The following is a 15235-nucleotide window of genomic DNA, read 5'->3' on the forward strand; positions in this document are numbered from 1 at the left end:
CTCCGCCGCAATCGGAGGCCCCGTGATGCGATCATGGAGCGTCAATTCTGTTGCCATTACAGAGTGGAGTCAAATAATGACCCCTGTCAGTGTCATCATGACTCACTTCTTGTGAATACCGGCAGAGTGCCAACACTCACAGAAGATCAGCATTTTTGCTGATCAGAGGCATGCTGAAGCATCGCTATGAATAGCAGAAGCAATCTGAGAGTGCAGTCATTAAGTGCTCTAGGACAACTAGTAAAATCAATAAAACTTGTAAAAAAAAAAAGTATTAAAAATAAAAACAAAAAATTAAAAGTTCAAATCACCCCCTTTTACCCCGTTGACAATAAAACAATAAAAGAAAATTACACATGTTTGGTACAGCTGAGTTCAGAAATGCTCGATCCATCAAATATAAAATCAATTAATCTGATTAGCAAAGGGGCGTAGCGAGAAAAAAATTCCAAACGCCAAAATTACATTTCTTTGGTCTCCACAACTTTGCATTAGGCCTCCGCCACACATCCGTGAAAACCACGTCCGTTTAAAACGGGCCATTTTTCGGGTCCGTTTTCCGTTTTTTAGGTCCGTTTTTATGGTATGTGTGGCCTGCGTGTGTATCCCGTATGCTAGCCGTATGTGCGTGTGGAATGTCCGTGTGTGCGTGAGTGAAATAACTGACATGTGTGTGTGTTGTCCGTGTGAAATGTACGTGTGTGATGCAAAATGTCGTTACTAGCACATGTCGGAAGACAGAGTAGCGGGATGAGAATGAACTCGGGTGAACTTCACCCGACTTCATTGTCATGCCGCGGCTCTGTCTTTGTGCCGTGTACTGATTAGCGGTCACCTGTGAAGGATTCACCGGTGACCGCTAATCCCCCGAGTGACTGAAGTGTCCCCCCCTCTCTCATACTCACCGATCACCGGCGCTGCACGGCATTCACACTGCTCCGGTGGCTTTTTCTAATTTGAAAAAGCCGGCCGCTCATTAAACAATCTCGTATTCCCTGTTTTCCCCGCCCACCGGCGCCTGTGATTGGTTGCAGTGAGACACGCCCACCATGCTGAGTGACAGCTGTATCACTGCACCCAATCACAGCAGCCGGTGGGCGTGTCTATACTGTGCAGTAAAATAAATAAATAAATTAAAAAAAAGGCGTGCGGTCCCCCCCCATTTTAATACCAGCCAGATAAAGCCATACGGCTGAAGGCTGGTATTCTCAGGATGGGGAGCTCCACGTTATGGGGAGCCCCCCACCCTAACAATATCAGTCAGCAGCCGCCCAGAATTGCCGCATACATTAGATGCGACAGTTCTGGGACTGTACCCGGCTCTTCCCGATTTGCCCTGGTGCGTTGGCAAATCGGGGTAATAAGGAGTTATTGGCAGCCCATAGCTGCCAATAAGTCCTAGATTAATCATGTCAGGCGTCTGCCCGAGATACCTTCCATGATTAATCTGTAAGTGACAGTAAATAAACACACACACCCGAAAAAATCCTTTTTTAGAAATAAAAAACACAAACAAATTCCCTCATTACCAATTTATTAACCCCGACAAAGCCCTCCATGTCCGGCGTAATCCACGGACCTCCAGCGTCGCTTCCAGCTCTGCTGCATGGAGGTGACAGGAGCAGCAGAAGACACCACCGCTCCGGTCACCTCCACGCAGCTAATGAGATGAGTAGCGCGATCAGCTGCTGTCACTGAGGTTACCCGCGGCCACCGCTGGATCCAGCGGTGGCCGTGAGTTACCTGACTGACAGCAGCTGATCGCGCTACTCATCTCATTAGCTGCTTGGAGGTGACCGGAGCGGCGGTGTCTTCTGCTGCTCCTGTCACCTCCATGCAGCAGAGCTGGAAGCGATGCTGGAGGTCCGTGGATTACGCCGGACATGGAGGGCTTTGTCGGGGTTAATAAATTGGTAATGAGGGAATTTGTTTGTGTTTTTTATTTCTAATAAAGGATTTTTTCAGGTGTGTGTGTGTTTTTTAACTGTCACAGATTAATCATGGAAGGTATCTCGGGGAGACGCCTGACATGATTAATCTAGGACTTATTGGCAGCTATGGGCTGCCAATAACTCCTTATTACCCCGATTTGCCAACGCACCAGGGCAAATCGGGAAGAGCCGGGTACAGTCCCAGAACTGTCGCATCTAATGTATGCGGCAATTCTGGGCGGCTGCTGACTGATATTGTTAGGGTGGGGGGCTCCCCATAACGTGGAGCTCCCCATCCTGAGAATACCAGCCTTCAGCCGTATGGCTTTATCTGGCTGGTATTAAAATGGGGGGGGACCGCACGCCGGTTTTTTTAATCATTTATTTATTTATTTCACTGCACAGTATAGACACGCCCACCGGCTGCTGTGATTGGGTGCAGTGAGACAGCTGTCACTCAGCGTGGTGGGCGTGTGTGACTGCAACCAATCACAGGCGCCGGTGGGCGGGTAAAGCAGGGAATACGAGATTGATTAATGGGCGGCCGGCTTTTTCAAAATAGTAAAAGCCGCCGAAGTTTTTATAACAGCCGTGCAGTGCCGCGCTGGAGATCGGGGTACGGTAAGTATGAGAGAGGGAGGGGAACTGACCGACAGACAGCTAGAGGGACAGATAAGACAGAGAGACCGACCGACAGACATAGAGACCGACCGACGGACTGAGGGAGAGAACGAAACAGAAAAAGAAAAAAGACCGACATCACATGAAAAAAGCACAAAACGTACAGGGAGCAAACAGAGATGCGTCCGTGTCACTCGGACGTGCGCACAGACCCATTGACTTTCATTGGGTCCGTGCTGCGTGTTGCGTGAAGAAAACGGACATGCTGGTGTGAGACACGGACCAAAAAACGCATCACGGAGACGGACTCACGGACATAATCAAAAACGCAATTGTAACCGCAGAGATATAGTAACATTGGTGCACGTTTGGCCGTGTCTCCAGTATACACGGAAACGGACCAAACACGCACGTGTTTCACGGATGTGTGTTTCAGGCCTTAAAATGCAATAACAGGAGATCAAAACATCACATCTACACAAAAATGGTAATTCTATTTTTGACAAATGTCTGAATTTTTTTTCAACACTCAGTTAAAAGTTAAACTAAACATGATTGGCTTCTACAAACTCATACTGACCTGGGGAATCGTAATGCCAGATCAATTGTACAATATAGTGAACATAGTAAATAAAAAAAAAAAAAATTAATTGTGGAATTGCACTTTTTTGCCATTTCACTGCACAGATTTTTTTTTTCCGCGTTTTTTCAGTACACTATATGGTAAAATGAATGGTGTTATTCAATGGCCCCAAATCATGACAATCAGCGTTGTTCACCCTGGTCTAGTTGAGGCGGAGCCATCCATTGAATCAACAAAGTCGAATTGATGTGCACCTCGCCACAAATCCTATCCAGTTCCTGCTACAGTAAGTACAGTAATTTTCTGGAGAACTGAACACTGCCATCCCGGCCCAGGTCCACCCACTTTGTCGGAGCTGGAAGTAAATGGCGTGAAAACGCCAAAAGTCACAAAAGGATAGTTCAGCCTTGAGTTGCGCAAAAATGTTATGACTTTTCAAAGATTTTTACACCAGAATACTGACATAAAAGCTATGATGAATCAAGCCCAATGTAGAAATGAACATTCAAGAAACTCTATTTCCTTTCTTAACTAGGTCAAAGAGTGAAAAAAAAGTAGCTCTCTAAGTAGAAGTTAAAGAATAATGTAAAACAGACTGAACGTCACCCCAGGATATAAGGAAATGAAAAGTGATGAGTGAGGTGAATGGCTTAATGCACTTGTCATTTCTCGTACACTGCCTATGTCATAACAGTTCATTCATGTTTTAATTGTATTATAGCTTTATTTTTTTAAGGTATCAGATATGTCATAATATTTACCAAAAGACTTAATGATATAATTCTCCAAATTATAGAATAACTCATCAAAACCATCTGGCTGCTGCTGCTGATGTGATATAATGGTGATGTCCAACCATAACACTGGCTGCACCCATTCACATGAACATAAGTAATTATTGCTATTAGCATAATATTTAATTAAGAGTTTAGAAATATATTCATTCATTCATTCATTCATTTCTTCAGAAGCGGTAATAACAGTATGGTTAAGCTGTGATGATCATTTTATACTAAACCAACACACAATGAATAAATTAGACATTCTAATTATTTATATTTATGAGTAATTAAGATACCAGCATATATTAATTACCAGGGTTATACTTCTGGAAATAACATTATACCAAGGGGAGGATTTGCAAGGTTCACTAGAGGCACTTGTCGTGATTGCAGAGGTGTAGATTGTAGCGCTCGGCATTAGGAGGGCACTGCTAAACATCTTGGCTAGTTTGTTAGATCAAGTGAAACTCTTTACACCTAGATATCAATGTTCTATCTTCTCCTCTTGAATTACACTTGTATAAATGGGCTATAATAATGTGTTATACAGGAAAAGTCCACATGCACATTAGTATAAAGGTTGCTGACCCCTTAGGATCAAATCTGTATAAGCAGCTATTGACTCTCCCCCAGTCATGTGAGAAAATGTTCTTGGAGATTTAATTGAAACACCTATTTCTTTTGTCTTCCTTGGACATGTGCAACCATCTGAAGTGTCTGATGGCGACTTTCTCCCCTCTCCCCACTGGAAACACAATAATACTCAACTGAATGTTCATGTGAAATGAAAAAAATAGGTGATGGCCAAACTACGTAAGGAACATGATCAACCAGCGCTCCATTCATGTAAGACTCTTCAAAGCACTGGTACATGGGATTAGTGGGGTCCCAGTGATCGGACACCCAATGATCGAGAAGTTATTCCCTACGCATGGATAGGAGATGAATTCCATACTTGAGAACACGTCTTTAAATCTTTGCATCACTCTCAATCTATAGTATATGTGACAGAGTGATTGTAATGTAGACAGAAAGGGACCACTCCAACTTGCACAAAGTCTGTCACATAATTGTATCCACTTACCTGTAGGGTTCTAAAGTCTGTAAGCCGTAATGCAAGGCCTCTTCCCACATTTTAAGTTGAATGCAAATATCCATTGCACAGTCCAGAGCCTTCAGCTGATGGATGTTCTTACTTGGCAGTTGACTGCTGTTGATAAGCTTCTTACAAAGGTCCAAGGCTTCATTTAAATCTAATTTTCTTCATTAAAGAAACTATAGCTTAGAAAGTTCCAGTTTTTCAAAGATTATGTTTATACCTAAGTACAGGCCATAGGTTGGCATAGTGAAAGGGGTTATCCAGGACTGTTTTCATTTTTACTATGCCTTCTTCTCAGCGCCAATCTCTGCTGGAACAGAGCAGTCACAGTCCTACCTTCCGGCGATTCTGCAGTTTGGGCTGATGTCACGTCAACAGAGCATCAGCCTCTCTTCTGCTCTGCTCTTTTGATGTGCATGACTGCTGATGTCATTCTGTTTGACAGCCATGTCTTCGCTGCTGAAATGAAGGGAGCCGGTTTTCAATCAGCATGGCACATCCCGTCAACAGAGCAGCCCGGAAGAGGAAGAGCTGCTCTGTTGATATAAATGAGTAGAGTCACTGCCAGCAGTTGTTTGTGATCACTCTTAGATGGTGCCGGGTAAAACTGGCAGGTGGTTAGCAATTACCTGCTTGTTACTTGTTAGAGCCATAGTAAAAAAAAAAATCATTCATAACCCCTTTAACTTAGCATAAAACATGTTATCACATGTGTAACACCGCCTGAGATAATAAAGTGGCAACCTGAAGTGGACCCACTGGACCACAAGGGGGTCCTGGGCTTACCCTTTAGTGGGAGGGGCTTGACTAAGCACCTGCAATGAGGCAGATGCCAGATGCTACTCCCAGGACAGTGACTGGACTGTGGCAGCTGACCCCAGGACAAGGACAGACACAGATGCTGACAGGCAGAGTCTTTAGTGTAGACAGGAACGACCAGCAAGATTGAGGCAGACAGCACAGCCAGGGCGGACAGACACAAGGTACCAACAAGGCAGGATGGACAGAAACAAGGTACTAACAGGGCAGGGTGGAAACAAGAGCAAGGGGATCTGACAAGTAGCTGGCTAGGGAACAAACCAATAACTAATAGCGTTGCTCAGGCACTTCTCCTAGGGGGAGAGTGCCTTATGTACCCACTGCCTCTCAGCAATAGGCAGGAAATGGCGAGCTGGCTCTTTAAAAGAAAGGCAGTGGTGTGCGCGCACCCTAGGAGCACTCCTGGAGGACCTGTGCAGCACACACAGGCCCCGGGACAGGGAAGCAGAGGATGCCCCCATGGAGGACTGCGGGGAAACCAGGCAGCGTGATGTGGGTCATCTACGGCGGTGAGTGAGTCAGCATTCCTGCGGGGGGGAAAGCGAGGAGTGCAGGGACACTGGAGCTACAACATGGTCCAGGCTACAGTTCACGACTGCAAGAGACAGTACAAAATACATTATGGAGTCCACAACTTTGTTTTATAAACAACTGAACATTTTGTCATTTGGAAAGTACAAGTGTTACCTGTGGGATAGGAGAAAAAGAGGGAGCTTGAGATTCTTATCAACAGGAGTTCTCTTATGACAGTGATATTACAGTCATGTGTCCCTTACCTAACAGATTATCAGGTCCCTACCAGCTATGGGAGTGAGTACTTTTATTTTTTGCTGAAAGCAGTGAAGCAGGTGTTAAGTTGCCTTCAGTTAACTCTCAATGCAGATGTTTAATGACAAAGACGATAAAGCTGGATAAAGCTGAGAGCTGTGTCTTCCCTGAGGCTTGACTTTTGTTTTACTATCTAAAGTTATATAAATAACTTTGACAGCTATAATCTGCAATTTCTGGTGCAGAAAAATGACAGAACTAGTAAAACTACTGGTATTCATATTCCTTGAAAAAAATGTTTATTAGTTGAAGATATGATGTATGCCAATTTTTATTTTTTTTTACTGTACTTTTTATTTTTATCCCATATAAAAAAATATTTATTTAAGTTAAAATACAGACAAGAGAAGCAGCACACAGAGTGCATGAACATACATGTGATCAAGGACATGTACATTTTAAAGGGAACCTGTCACCACATTTTTCACTATTAAACTAAAAGTGTCACCTTCTGCAGCTCCTGGGCTGCATTCTATGAAGGTGCATTTTGTGCCCTAACTCCCTTTCCAGACCCCGAATATGACTTTATAAAATCTGACCGCTACGTATGCTAATTACCTGTGTGGTCAGATCGGCGGGCTCATTTTCTGCTCCTGTCCCCACTCCTGCCGCTGATCGCTGTCCTCCTTTCTTGATTGACGTGAGATTATGGTCGGGTACGAGGATGATGCTGGTGAGGTCATGCACAGCGCCGACCATAATCTCGCGCCTACGCATTTAGCTCACCGGCGCACGCAGCTATGTTTTCTGCTCTGCCCGCGATATGGCACAGCGAACTAAGCCTGCGCCAACCGACATAACTGCACAGGAGAGATTTAAAAATGTAATGAGGATGATGACGGAGGCGTCATCACGTCAATCAAGAAAAGAGGACGGCGAACAGCGGCAGGAGGGGGAGACAGGAGCAGAAAATGAGATCGCCCATCTGAGCCACACAGGTAATTAGCATACGTGGCGGTCAGATTTTATAAAGTTATATTTGGGGTCTAGAAGGGGGAAAGTCAGGGCACAAAGTGCACCTTCATAGAATGCAGCCCAGGAGCTGCAGAAGGTGACACTTTTAGTTTAATAGTGAAACGTCTGGGGACAGGTTCCCTTTAAACTATAATAAGCTATGCAGAATCTACTAAAATAATTATACAGATACAATGGGTAAAATTAGTATTTGATACATTGCCAATTTTGCAAGATTTCCCATCTACAAAGAATGAAGAGGACTGTAATTTTTATCATAGGCACACTTCAACTGTGACAGACAAAATCCCTCCCAAAAACACAGAAAATCACATTGTATTAAATTCAATTATTAGTTAGCATTTTATTGCATGAAATAAGTATTTAAATCACCTACCAACCAGCAAGAATTCTGGCTCTCACAGACCTGTTATTTTTTATTCAAGAAGCCCTCCTACTCTGCCCTCATTATCTGTATTAATTGCACCTGTTTGGACTTGTTATGTGTATAAAAGACAACTGTCCACACTCTCAGTCAATTACGGTACATTCTAACCTCTCCACTGTGGTCAAAACTAAAGAGCTGTCTAAAAACAACAGGGACAAAATTGTAGACCTGCACAAGGCTGGGATTGGCTACAGGACAACAGGCAAGCAGCTTGGTGAGAATGCAACAACTATTGGCGCAATTATTATAAAATGGAAGAAACATAAGATCAGAATTAATCTTACTTGTCTGGGGCTCCATTGCAAGATCTCGCCTCATGGGGTAAGTGTAGCACCCCACGGGTAGGTGTTTTAACCTACTCATCACCGGACCATGGGTACAGATCCTCTGCGTCATCACGGGGTGGCCTGGCCCGGTTCCGTTGCCCCGAGGCATACAGGAAGGAGGGTTGGAGGGTGGTAGGAAGGATGGAGGTAGTATTTGGAGGTTAGGAAAGTCTATTAGGATCATGACACCACCTGTGGTACTCAGCTAGGGATGGGGCCGCCGCTGCAAGGTCTCTCACTGGGGCAGATGTTGGGTGCAGCTGGGATGGTATTGCTCTCCACAGATGGAGCAGGCCCCGGGAGGATAACGGGGTGGTCGTAGTCCCCGTTGGCTCTGCAGCGCTGGGCGACGGTTAAAGGAGAGGCAGAGACAGGGGCTGCAGCTCCAGGTCTTTTTTGCTCACAAGTCTTTCAGGCGCTGTACAAGAGTACCATTCTCTGCCATGATGGGCACCAGCTAATCCCGGATCTCTGAAAGGTCAAGTCCGGTGTGTGTGTGTCAGCCTGTGAGCCCTTTCCTCCTTTGATGCGCTAAGTATTGAACCCCCGTGGCGTGAAGCACTTGGGGATCCCGGTGTCAGTAAAGTGTCCCGTTCTGTATGCTGATAGCGCGGTTCCATTATGGAACTGGTCCTCAACCCCGGATCCTATATACTATTTGCTGCAGACTCATGGGACAGGTACGGTGACTGTTCTTAGCCGCTCCCCGCGACCCTTGAAGAGTTGGTAGACAACGTGAAGTATGCCTGCCCTAGGATTCTGTATCCTGACAGCGCCAGTCCTGTGGAAGCAGGTGCCCTGCTTCTCCCCAGCGACTGTGTTGAACGCCTTGGCCCACTGAGCCGCTCGCGTCACATCCGCTCTGCTCTGTATCTGAAGCTGTTCTCTCCTTGTTGTAGTTTTGTTGTGTGTCCTGAGCTGTTGCACACAGTCGCTGCCACTGGCTGGTTCACTGCTCTCACCAGGTTAACCTGCTCTTCCCACTGTGTGCTCCTAACTCCCCCTGGTGGTTGCTTCTCCCTGACCCTGAGTCCCCAATCCAGTGGATCTGGGGAGCCCCTGGTGCGGTGGCGTCCTGTAAACCCACCGCTGTAGTGATACCCTACTGTGATCCGACCTTAGCCTAGTCCCCATTGGAGAGGGCAACTCAGTGTTACTGTATGTTTGTGTAGGTGGAAACCGACTTTCCTTGGACCCAGGATAAGTACTACACCTTAATGGGGGTGCAGTACTCTGTGACGCCTGAAGCCTCATGGGCGCCACATAAGGATAATTCTGAGAAAGGTCAGGTTCAGTCCTGAACTACATGGGAGGATCTGGTCAATGACCAGAAGAAAGCTGGGACCACAGTCTCAAAGATTACCATTAGTAACACACTACGCCATCATGGATTAAAATTCTGCAGGTCACGACAGCACATGTCGAGGTCCGTTTGACAATCGCTAATGACTATCTTGAAGTTCCAGAGGAGGCATAGGAAAAAATCATGTGGTCAGATGAGATCAAAATAGAACTTTTTGGTAACAACTCCACTCGCTGTGTTTGGAGGAAGAAGATGGATGAGTATAACCCCAAGAGCACCATCACAACCATGAAGCAAGGGGGTGGAAACATCATACTTTGGGGGTGCTTTTCTGTAAATGGTACTGGACGATTGCACCGTATTGAAGGGTGGATGGATGGGGTAATGTATCACGAGGTTTTGGCCAACAACCTCCTTCCCTAGGTAAGCGCATTGACGATGGGTCGTGGCTGGGTCTGCCAGCATAAAAATGACCTTAAACACACAGCCAGGGCAACTAAGGAGTGCCTCCGTAAGAAGCATTTCAAGATCCTGAAGTGATGTAGCCAATCTCCAGACCTGAACCCAGAAAATCCAGTAGATCTTTGGAGGGAGCTGAAACTCAATGTTGCCTAACAACAGCTCCGAAACCTGAAATATCCAGAGAAGATCTGTATAGAGCAGTGGGCCAAAATCCCAGCTACAGTATGTGCAACCTTATTCATGAACTACAGGAAACCTCTGACCTCTGAAATTGAAAACAATGGTTTCTGTAGAAAATACAGTTAATATTAACTGTTAAAAGTTCTGTTTTTCTATTGTATCAAACACATAGTTAATGCAATAAAATACAAATTAATAATTTAAAAATCATACACAGTGATTTTCTAGATATTTTATTCTATCTGTCACATTTGAAGTGTATGTACGATAAAAATTACAGACCTCTCCATTCTTTGTAGGTGGGAAAACATTCAAAATTAGCAGTGTATCAAAAATGCATTTTCCCCAGTGTATTTAACGCATAAAATTACCAATTCAAGTGTGCCTATCTGCTGTGACAAGCCAAAATATACCCTCCATGCTGCCCCTCTCCATAATATTCCCCCACACTGCCCCCTCTCCATAACATTATCCCCATGCTGCCCCTCTTCATCATATTCCCCCCACGCTGTCTCTCTCCATAATGTACCCCACTTGCTGCCCCTCTCCATAATATTCCAAAACGTTGCCCCTCTCCAAAATATACCCTCCACACTGCCTCTCTTCATAATATTGCCCCATGCTGCCTTTCTCTATAGTATACCCTCCACGCTGCTACACTGCAAAATATTGCCCCAAACACTACCCTATTGTAAAATATCCTCCCCTCACACACACTGCCCCTCTGATTAAAGTACTCCTCTAACTGTCTCTCACAAAGCTGTGTCCCTTTCATGATTGTTCCTCCTTCCACACCATCTACATTAATTTTGATTATACATTTAATCTTTGGCTCCTCCATGGAACGCTTACCGCTGCCTGACGTGTCTCTATGGCGCTAGCAGTAGTGTGATGACATCAGCAAGGTGCTGACCTCATCACGCTGCTACACGTTGGGGCCCAGTTCAGACGATACTGTTCAAATGTATTTATGGCTGAAAGACGCAAATACATTTGATCAGGAAGGAGGGAGCTGCAGTCACTGCCATTCTCCTCAGTAGCATGTACACTGGGCACATAATCGCACTGCACAGCAGCGCCAGGGTGGCACAACACAGTGTGCTGCCTCCTGGGTCTGCTGCTTTCTGCTGTGCAGTGGGATTGTGTGCGCAAAGCAAACTTATTCTGCCCGGCGTGCACACTGCTGAGAAGTGCGGTGGTGACTGCAGATTGAACGACCCACTACAGAGACCGGCCCTTCTGGCATTTGCCAGAATTTCCCTATAGCCAGTCCAGGCCTGGGGCCACCAACGGCAGCAGAGAATAGCACAGAGTGCATTATATCACGCTGTCAGAGTTTGACAGCGTGACCTAAGGGGTTAACAGACATGGGTGGATCTCTTAGCCACACATGTCTGCTTATCAGAGAGCAGACATGTGCAGGGATTACTTCAGGCTCGACATGGGAACTTCCGGTAACAGGGGGAGGCGACCTAGGATGTACATATACGAACTAGGTCATGAAAAGGTTAATACATCATCAGAACAAAGTTTTAAGTATTTTAAGAAGATTTTTATATATATGTTCTAGGTCTCTCTCCCTCACTGCATGAGCCCACATTTTTCCCCACACATGTCAACTGATCTGACATATCCAGCTAACAAGCTGATCCACCCACTCTTGTTAACCCCTTAGATCACGCTGTCAAACTCTGACAGCGCAATCTAACACGCTCCGGTGGGGAACACACTGTTTCCAGCTACTATTGGTGGCCCCATGAGGCGATTACAGCGCGTAAATGGGTTATAATGACAGTGCGGGATTAGCTGATGACCCCTGTCACTGTCATGACTCACTTTCTGTGAATGCCGATAAAACCTGAGGGAAAACGCGCAATAGGGTCTTACCCAATGGACATATAAGAGTAATAAGGGAATGTGCTCACCTTATGAGGTTATGTGTCACACAACCAGAATTAACAAATGTAGTCAGCTGCTGCAAAGTCCACGTGCTAAAATCACCTTCATTCAACGTTCCTGGATTTGTGTCATATCTTCAGCAGTGCAGTAACAGTTCCACATCTACTTTGCTTCTGATCTGCTTCCTGTGAATGCCGACACAGTGCCGGCAATTACAGAAGATCAGAATTTCTGTTGATCAGAGGGATGCTGAAGCATCACATTGATCAGCAGAAGCAATCTCTCCTAAGGAGACTAATAAAAGCATTAAAAAAGTTTTAAAAAATATGAAAAAATAGAAAAAAAACAAAGTTCAAATCACCCCTCTTTTACACTATTGAAAGCAAAACAATAAAAAATACACATATTTGGTATTGCCACATTCAAAAATGCCCGATCTATAAAAATATAAAATTAATTAATCTGATCAGCAAAGGGCGTAGCGATAAAAATATCAAAACGTAAAATTACATTTTTTTGGTCACCTCAACATTGTATTAAAATGCAATAACAGATGATCACAACATTGTATCTACCCAAAAATTGTATGATTAAAAAAAAGAGCCATCACACAGCCACAGATCCCAAAAATGAGAATACTATGGGTCTCAGGGAATGGCGCCAAAAGAGCAATTTTTTTTTATTTTTTTTTTAAACTTCAGAATTTTTTTTTCACGACTTAAATAAAAGTAAAATTATACTTTTTTGGTATCTACAAACTTGTACTGACCTGGGAAATCATATTACCAGTTCAGTTTAATCATATAGTGAACATAGTAAATAAAAACAAAAACAATTGTGCAATTGCACTTTTTTGCAAGTTCACCACACTTGGAATTTTTTTTTCCAGTTTTCTAGTACAATATGGGACAGAATGACTAGTGTCATTCAAAAGTACAACTGGTCCCACAAACAAACAAGCCCTCATATGGCTATATTTAAAGAAAAATAAAAAAGTTATGGCTCTTGAAAGGGGGGGGGACGAAAAACGGAAAATCGGCAGGTGGTGAAGGGATTAAAGAGTTTTTGGAGCAGAAACTTAGCAAAGCCTCCTCATAAAAATACTCAAAACTTAAAGATTTGAGATTATATTTTAACATAGCCATGAAAAACTATATGGATTGTGACATGTGTGGAAGATCAGAACCACCATTAGTACATGAGTGTGGCACCAGAACCACCATCAGTATAAGAATACAGCACTAGAACCACCAACAGTACACGAATACAGCATCATGAGATTTCACGCCCAAAAATTGTTTCTGCAGATTTCAGCCTTTTCTTCAGCAGTACCTTAAAAATAAAAGTATCATTACACTGCACCTTAAAAATAAATATCTCACATACTGCACCCCTGAAAAAATAATTGCCCCTTGCTGTGCTTCCTGTAAAAAAAAATCCCACACACTACCCCTCTCAATAATATAACTCTTTCCAAAATGTCCACCCACACAGCCCTTCTCCATGTTGCCTCACGCTACCCCTCTCAATACTCTCTCGCCAACACTGAGCCTGTCCATAATATCCCCTTCCTCCTCCAGTGCCCCTCTCAATATTCCCCCGAGAGTGCCCCTCCTTGTAATAGCCCCAGACACTGAGCTTTCCCAAATTATCACTCCACAGACTTTGCCTCTCCATTATATCCCCCCACACTGCCCCTTTCCATAATATACCCTTCCACCAGAGAGCCCCTTTCTATAATGTCATCCCCACATTGTCCCCTCCAAAATGTTGCCCAACACATCCCCTACCCATAATTTCATCCCCTTCTCAATAATGAACCCACCACCCTGCCCTTCTCCATAATGTTCTCCCACACTGCTCCCCTTCATACTGTACCCACCTCTGGGCCTCACCATAATATTACCCCCATAATAACCCTCTGCAAAATAACTCCCCAAACTGCCCTTATCCATCATTTTCCTTTTACACTGCCCCCTCTGTATACAGTCCTACTGCCCTTCACTAAAATGTGCCCCCCTTTCATTATCTCCCTCCCCCATATTGTGCCCTGGAGGTATCCCCAATCCTCCTCCCCCTCCCGATAATGACAGAGTTAATCTTCAGAGCGCTTACTAGAGCCAGCCATCTCAGATGCCTCTGTGGGCCATATATTGTGCCAGCCTGTACTAGAAAAACCCTTCAGCAATTCACATCCAAACCATATAATAAATACATATTATAAAATAGTGGGGGTGGGGTGGTTTCCTTTTTTAAAATCTTGGGATTTGTTGAGTACAGAGGAAAGGTACGGAAAGGCATATCTGTAAATGTAAATAAAACACATACCGTATAACAATGACATGTCATTCACTTGCATTTGGTCAACATTTTATGGACATTTAATCAGCAACATATAATAAAAATCTAGGTTTTTAGGTGCTTCTTGGAAGGAATAAGTGACTCCGATGTGCACCAATTCCAAGATCCTCCTTACATAATAAACCTGAAAGTTTGCATGGAAAGGATACCGCCATGGGAGCGCAGCTCTTCCAGGGTTGAAAGTGACTGTTCCATTTCTCTTGAAGCCTGCTCACCCCCTGCCAGCATGTCTTCATCCTGCTCCAGAACAAGCAATCAAAAGATGTAATTCCGATATCGGCAATGGCTGGGCACAGATTCAAGCATTATTCTATTGAGAATGTGTACATATTATACATTATGTTAGTTTTCAACACATGAAAGATGTCATACATTAACCCTCCCATCCAACATATAGGATCATTAAATATTACAACTTTTGATTCTCAATAAGTATAAAAATGTATATCACACACTCTTCATCACTAAAATTGCAGCACTAAGAAGGACAAATCCTGAATATATAAAAATCACAGGATCAATAGACATGTTTATGATATGCAAATGATGAAAAAAAATCTAATTTTCAAAATATCTCAATTTATTCAATATAGAGTATGAATGGCACATGCAGAAATACACACACCTTGGCATGATATA

The 15235-nt window shown here is 44.1% G+C and overlaps 1 protein-coding gene across 6 annotated transcripts in view; it reads right to left on the reverse strand.

Moving 5' to 3' along the window:
- The window catches only part of SMYD3 (SET and MYND domain containing 3), a 1114514-nt gene that overhangs the window by 308800 nt on the left and 790479 nt on the right, over positions 1 to 15235 (reverse strand). For all 6 annotated transcript variants that reach the window (XM_075339604.1, XM_075339603.1, XM_075339607.1 and 3 more), the window contains 2 exons: positions 14746 to 14833; positions 5002 to 5170 (listed from right to left, as the gene is read on the reverse strand). In XM_075339604.1, the coding sequence (XP_075195719.1) occupies positions 5002 to 5170; positions 14746 to 14833 (257 nt within the window). The remainder of the gene's footprint in view (positions 1 to 5001; positions 5171 to 14745; positions 14834 to 15235) is intronic.

Source organism: Anomaloglossus baeobatrachus, chromosome 3, assembly GCF_048569485.1.
Source record: "Anomaloglossus baeobatrachus isolate aAnoBae1 chromosome 3, aAnoBae1.hap1, whole genome shotgun sequence".
Taxonomy (NCBI): Eukaryota; Metazoa; Chordata; class Amphibia; order Anura; family Aromobatidae; genus Anomaloglossus; species Anomaloglossus baeobatrachus.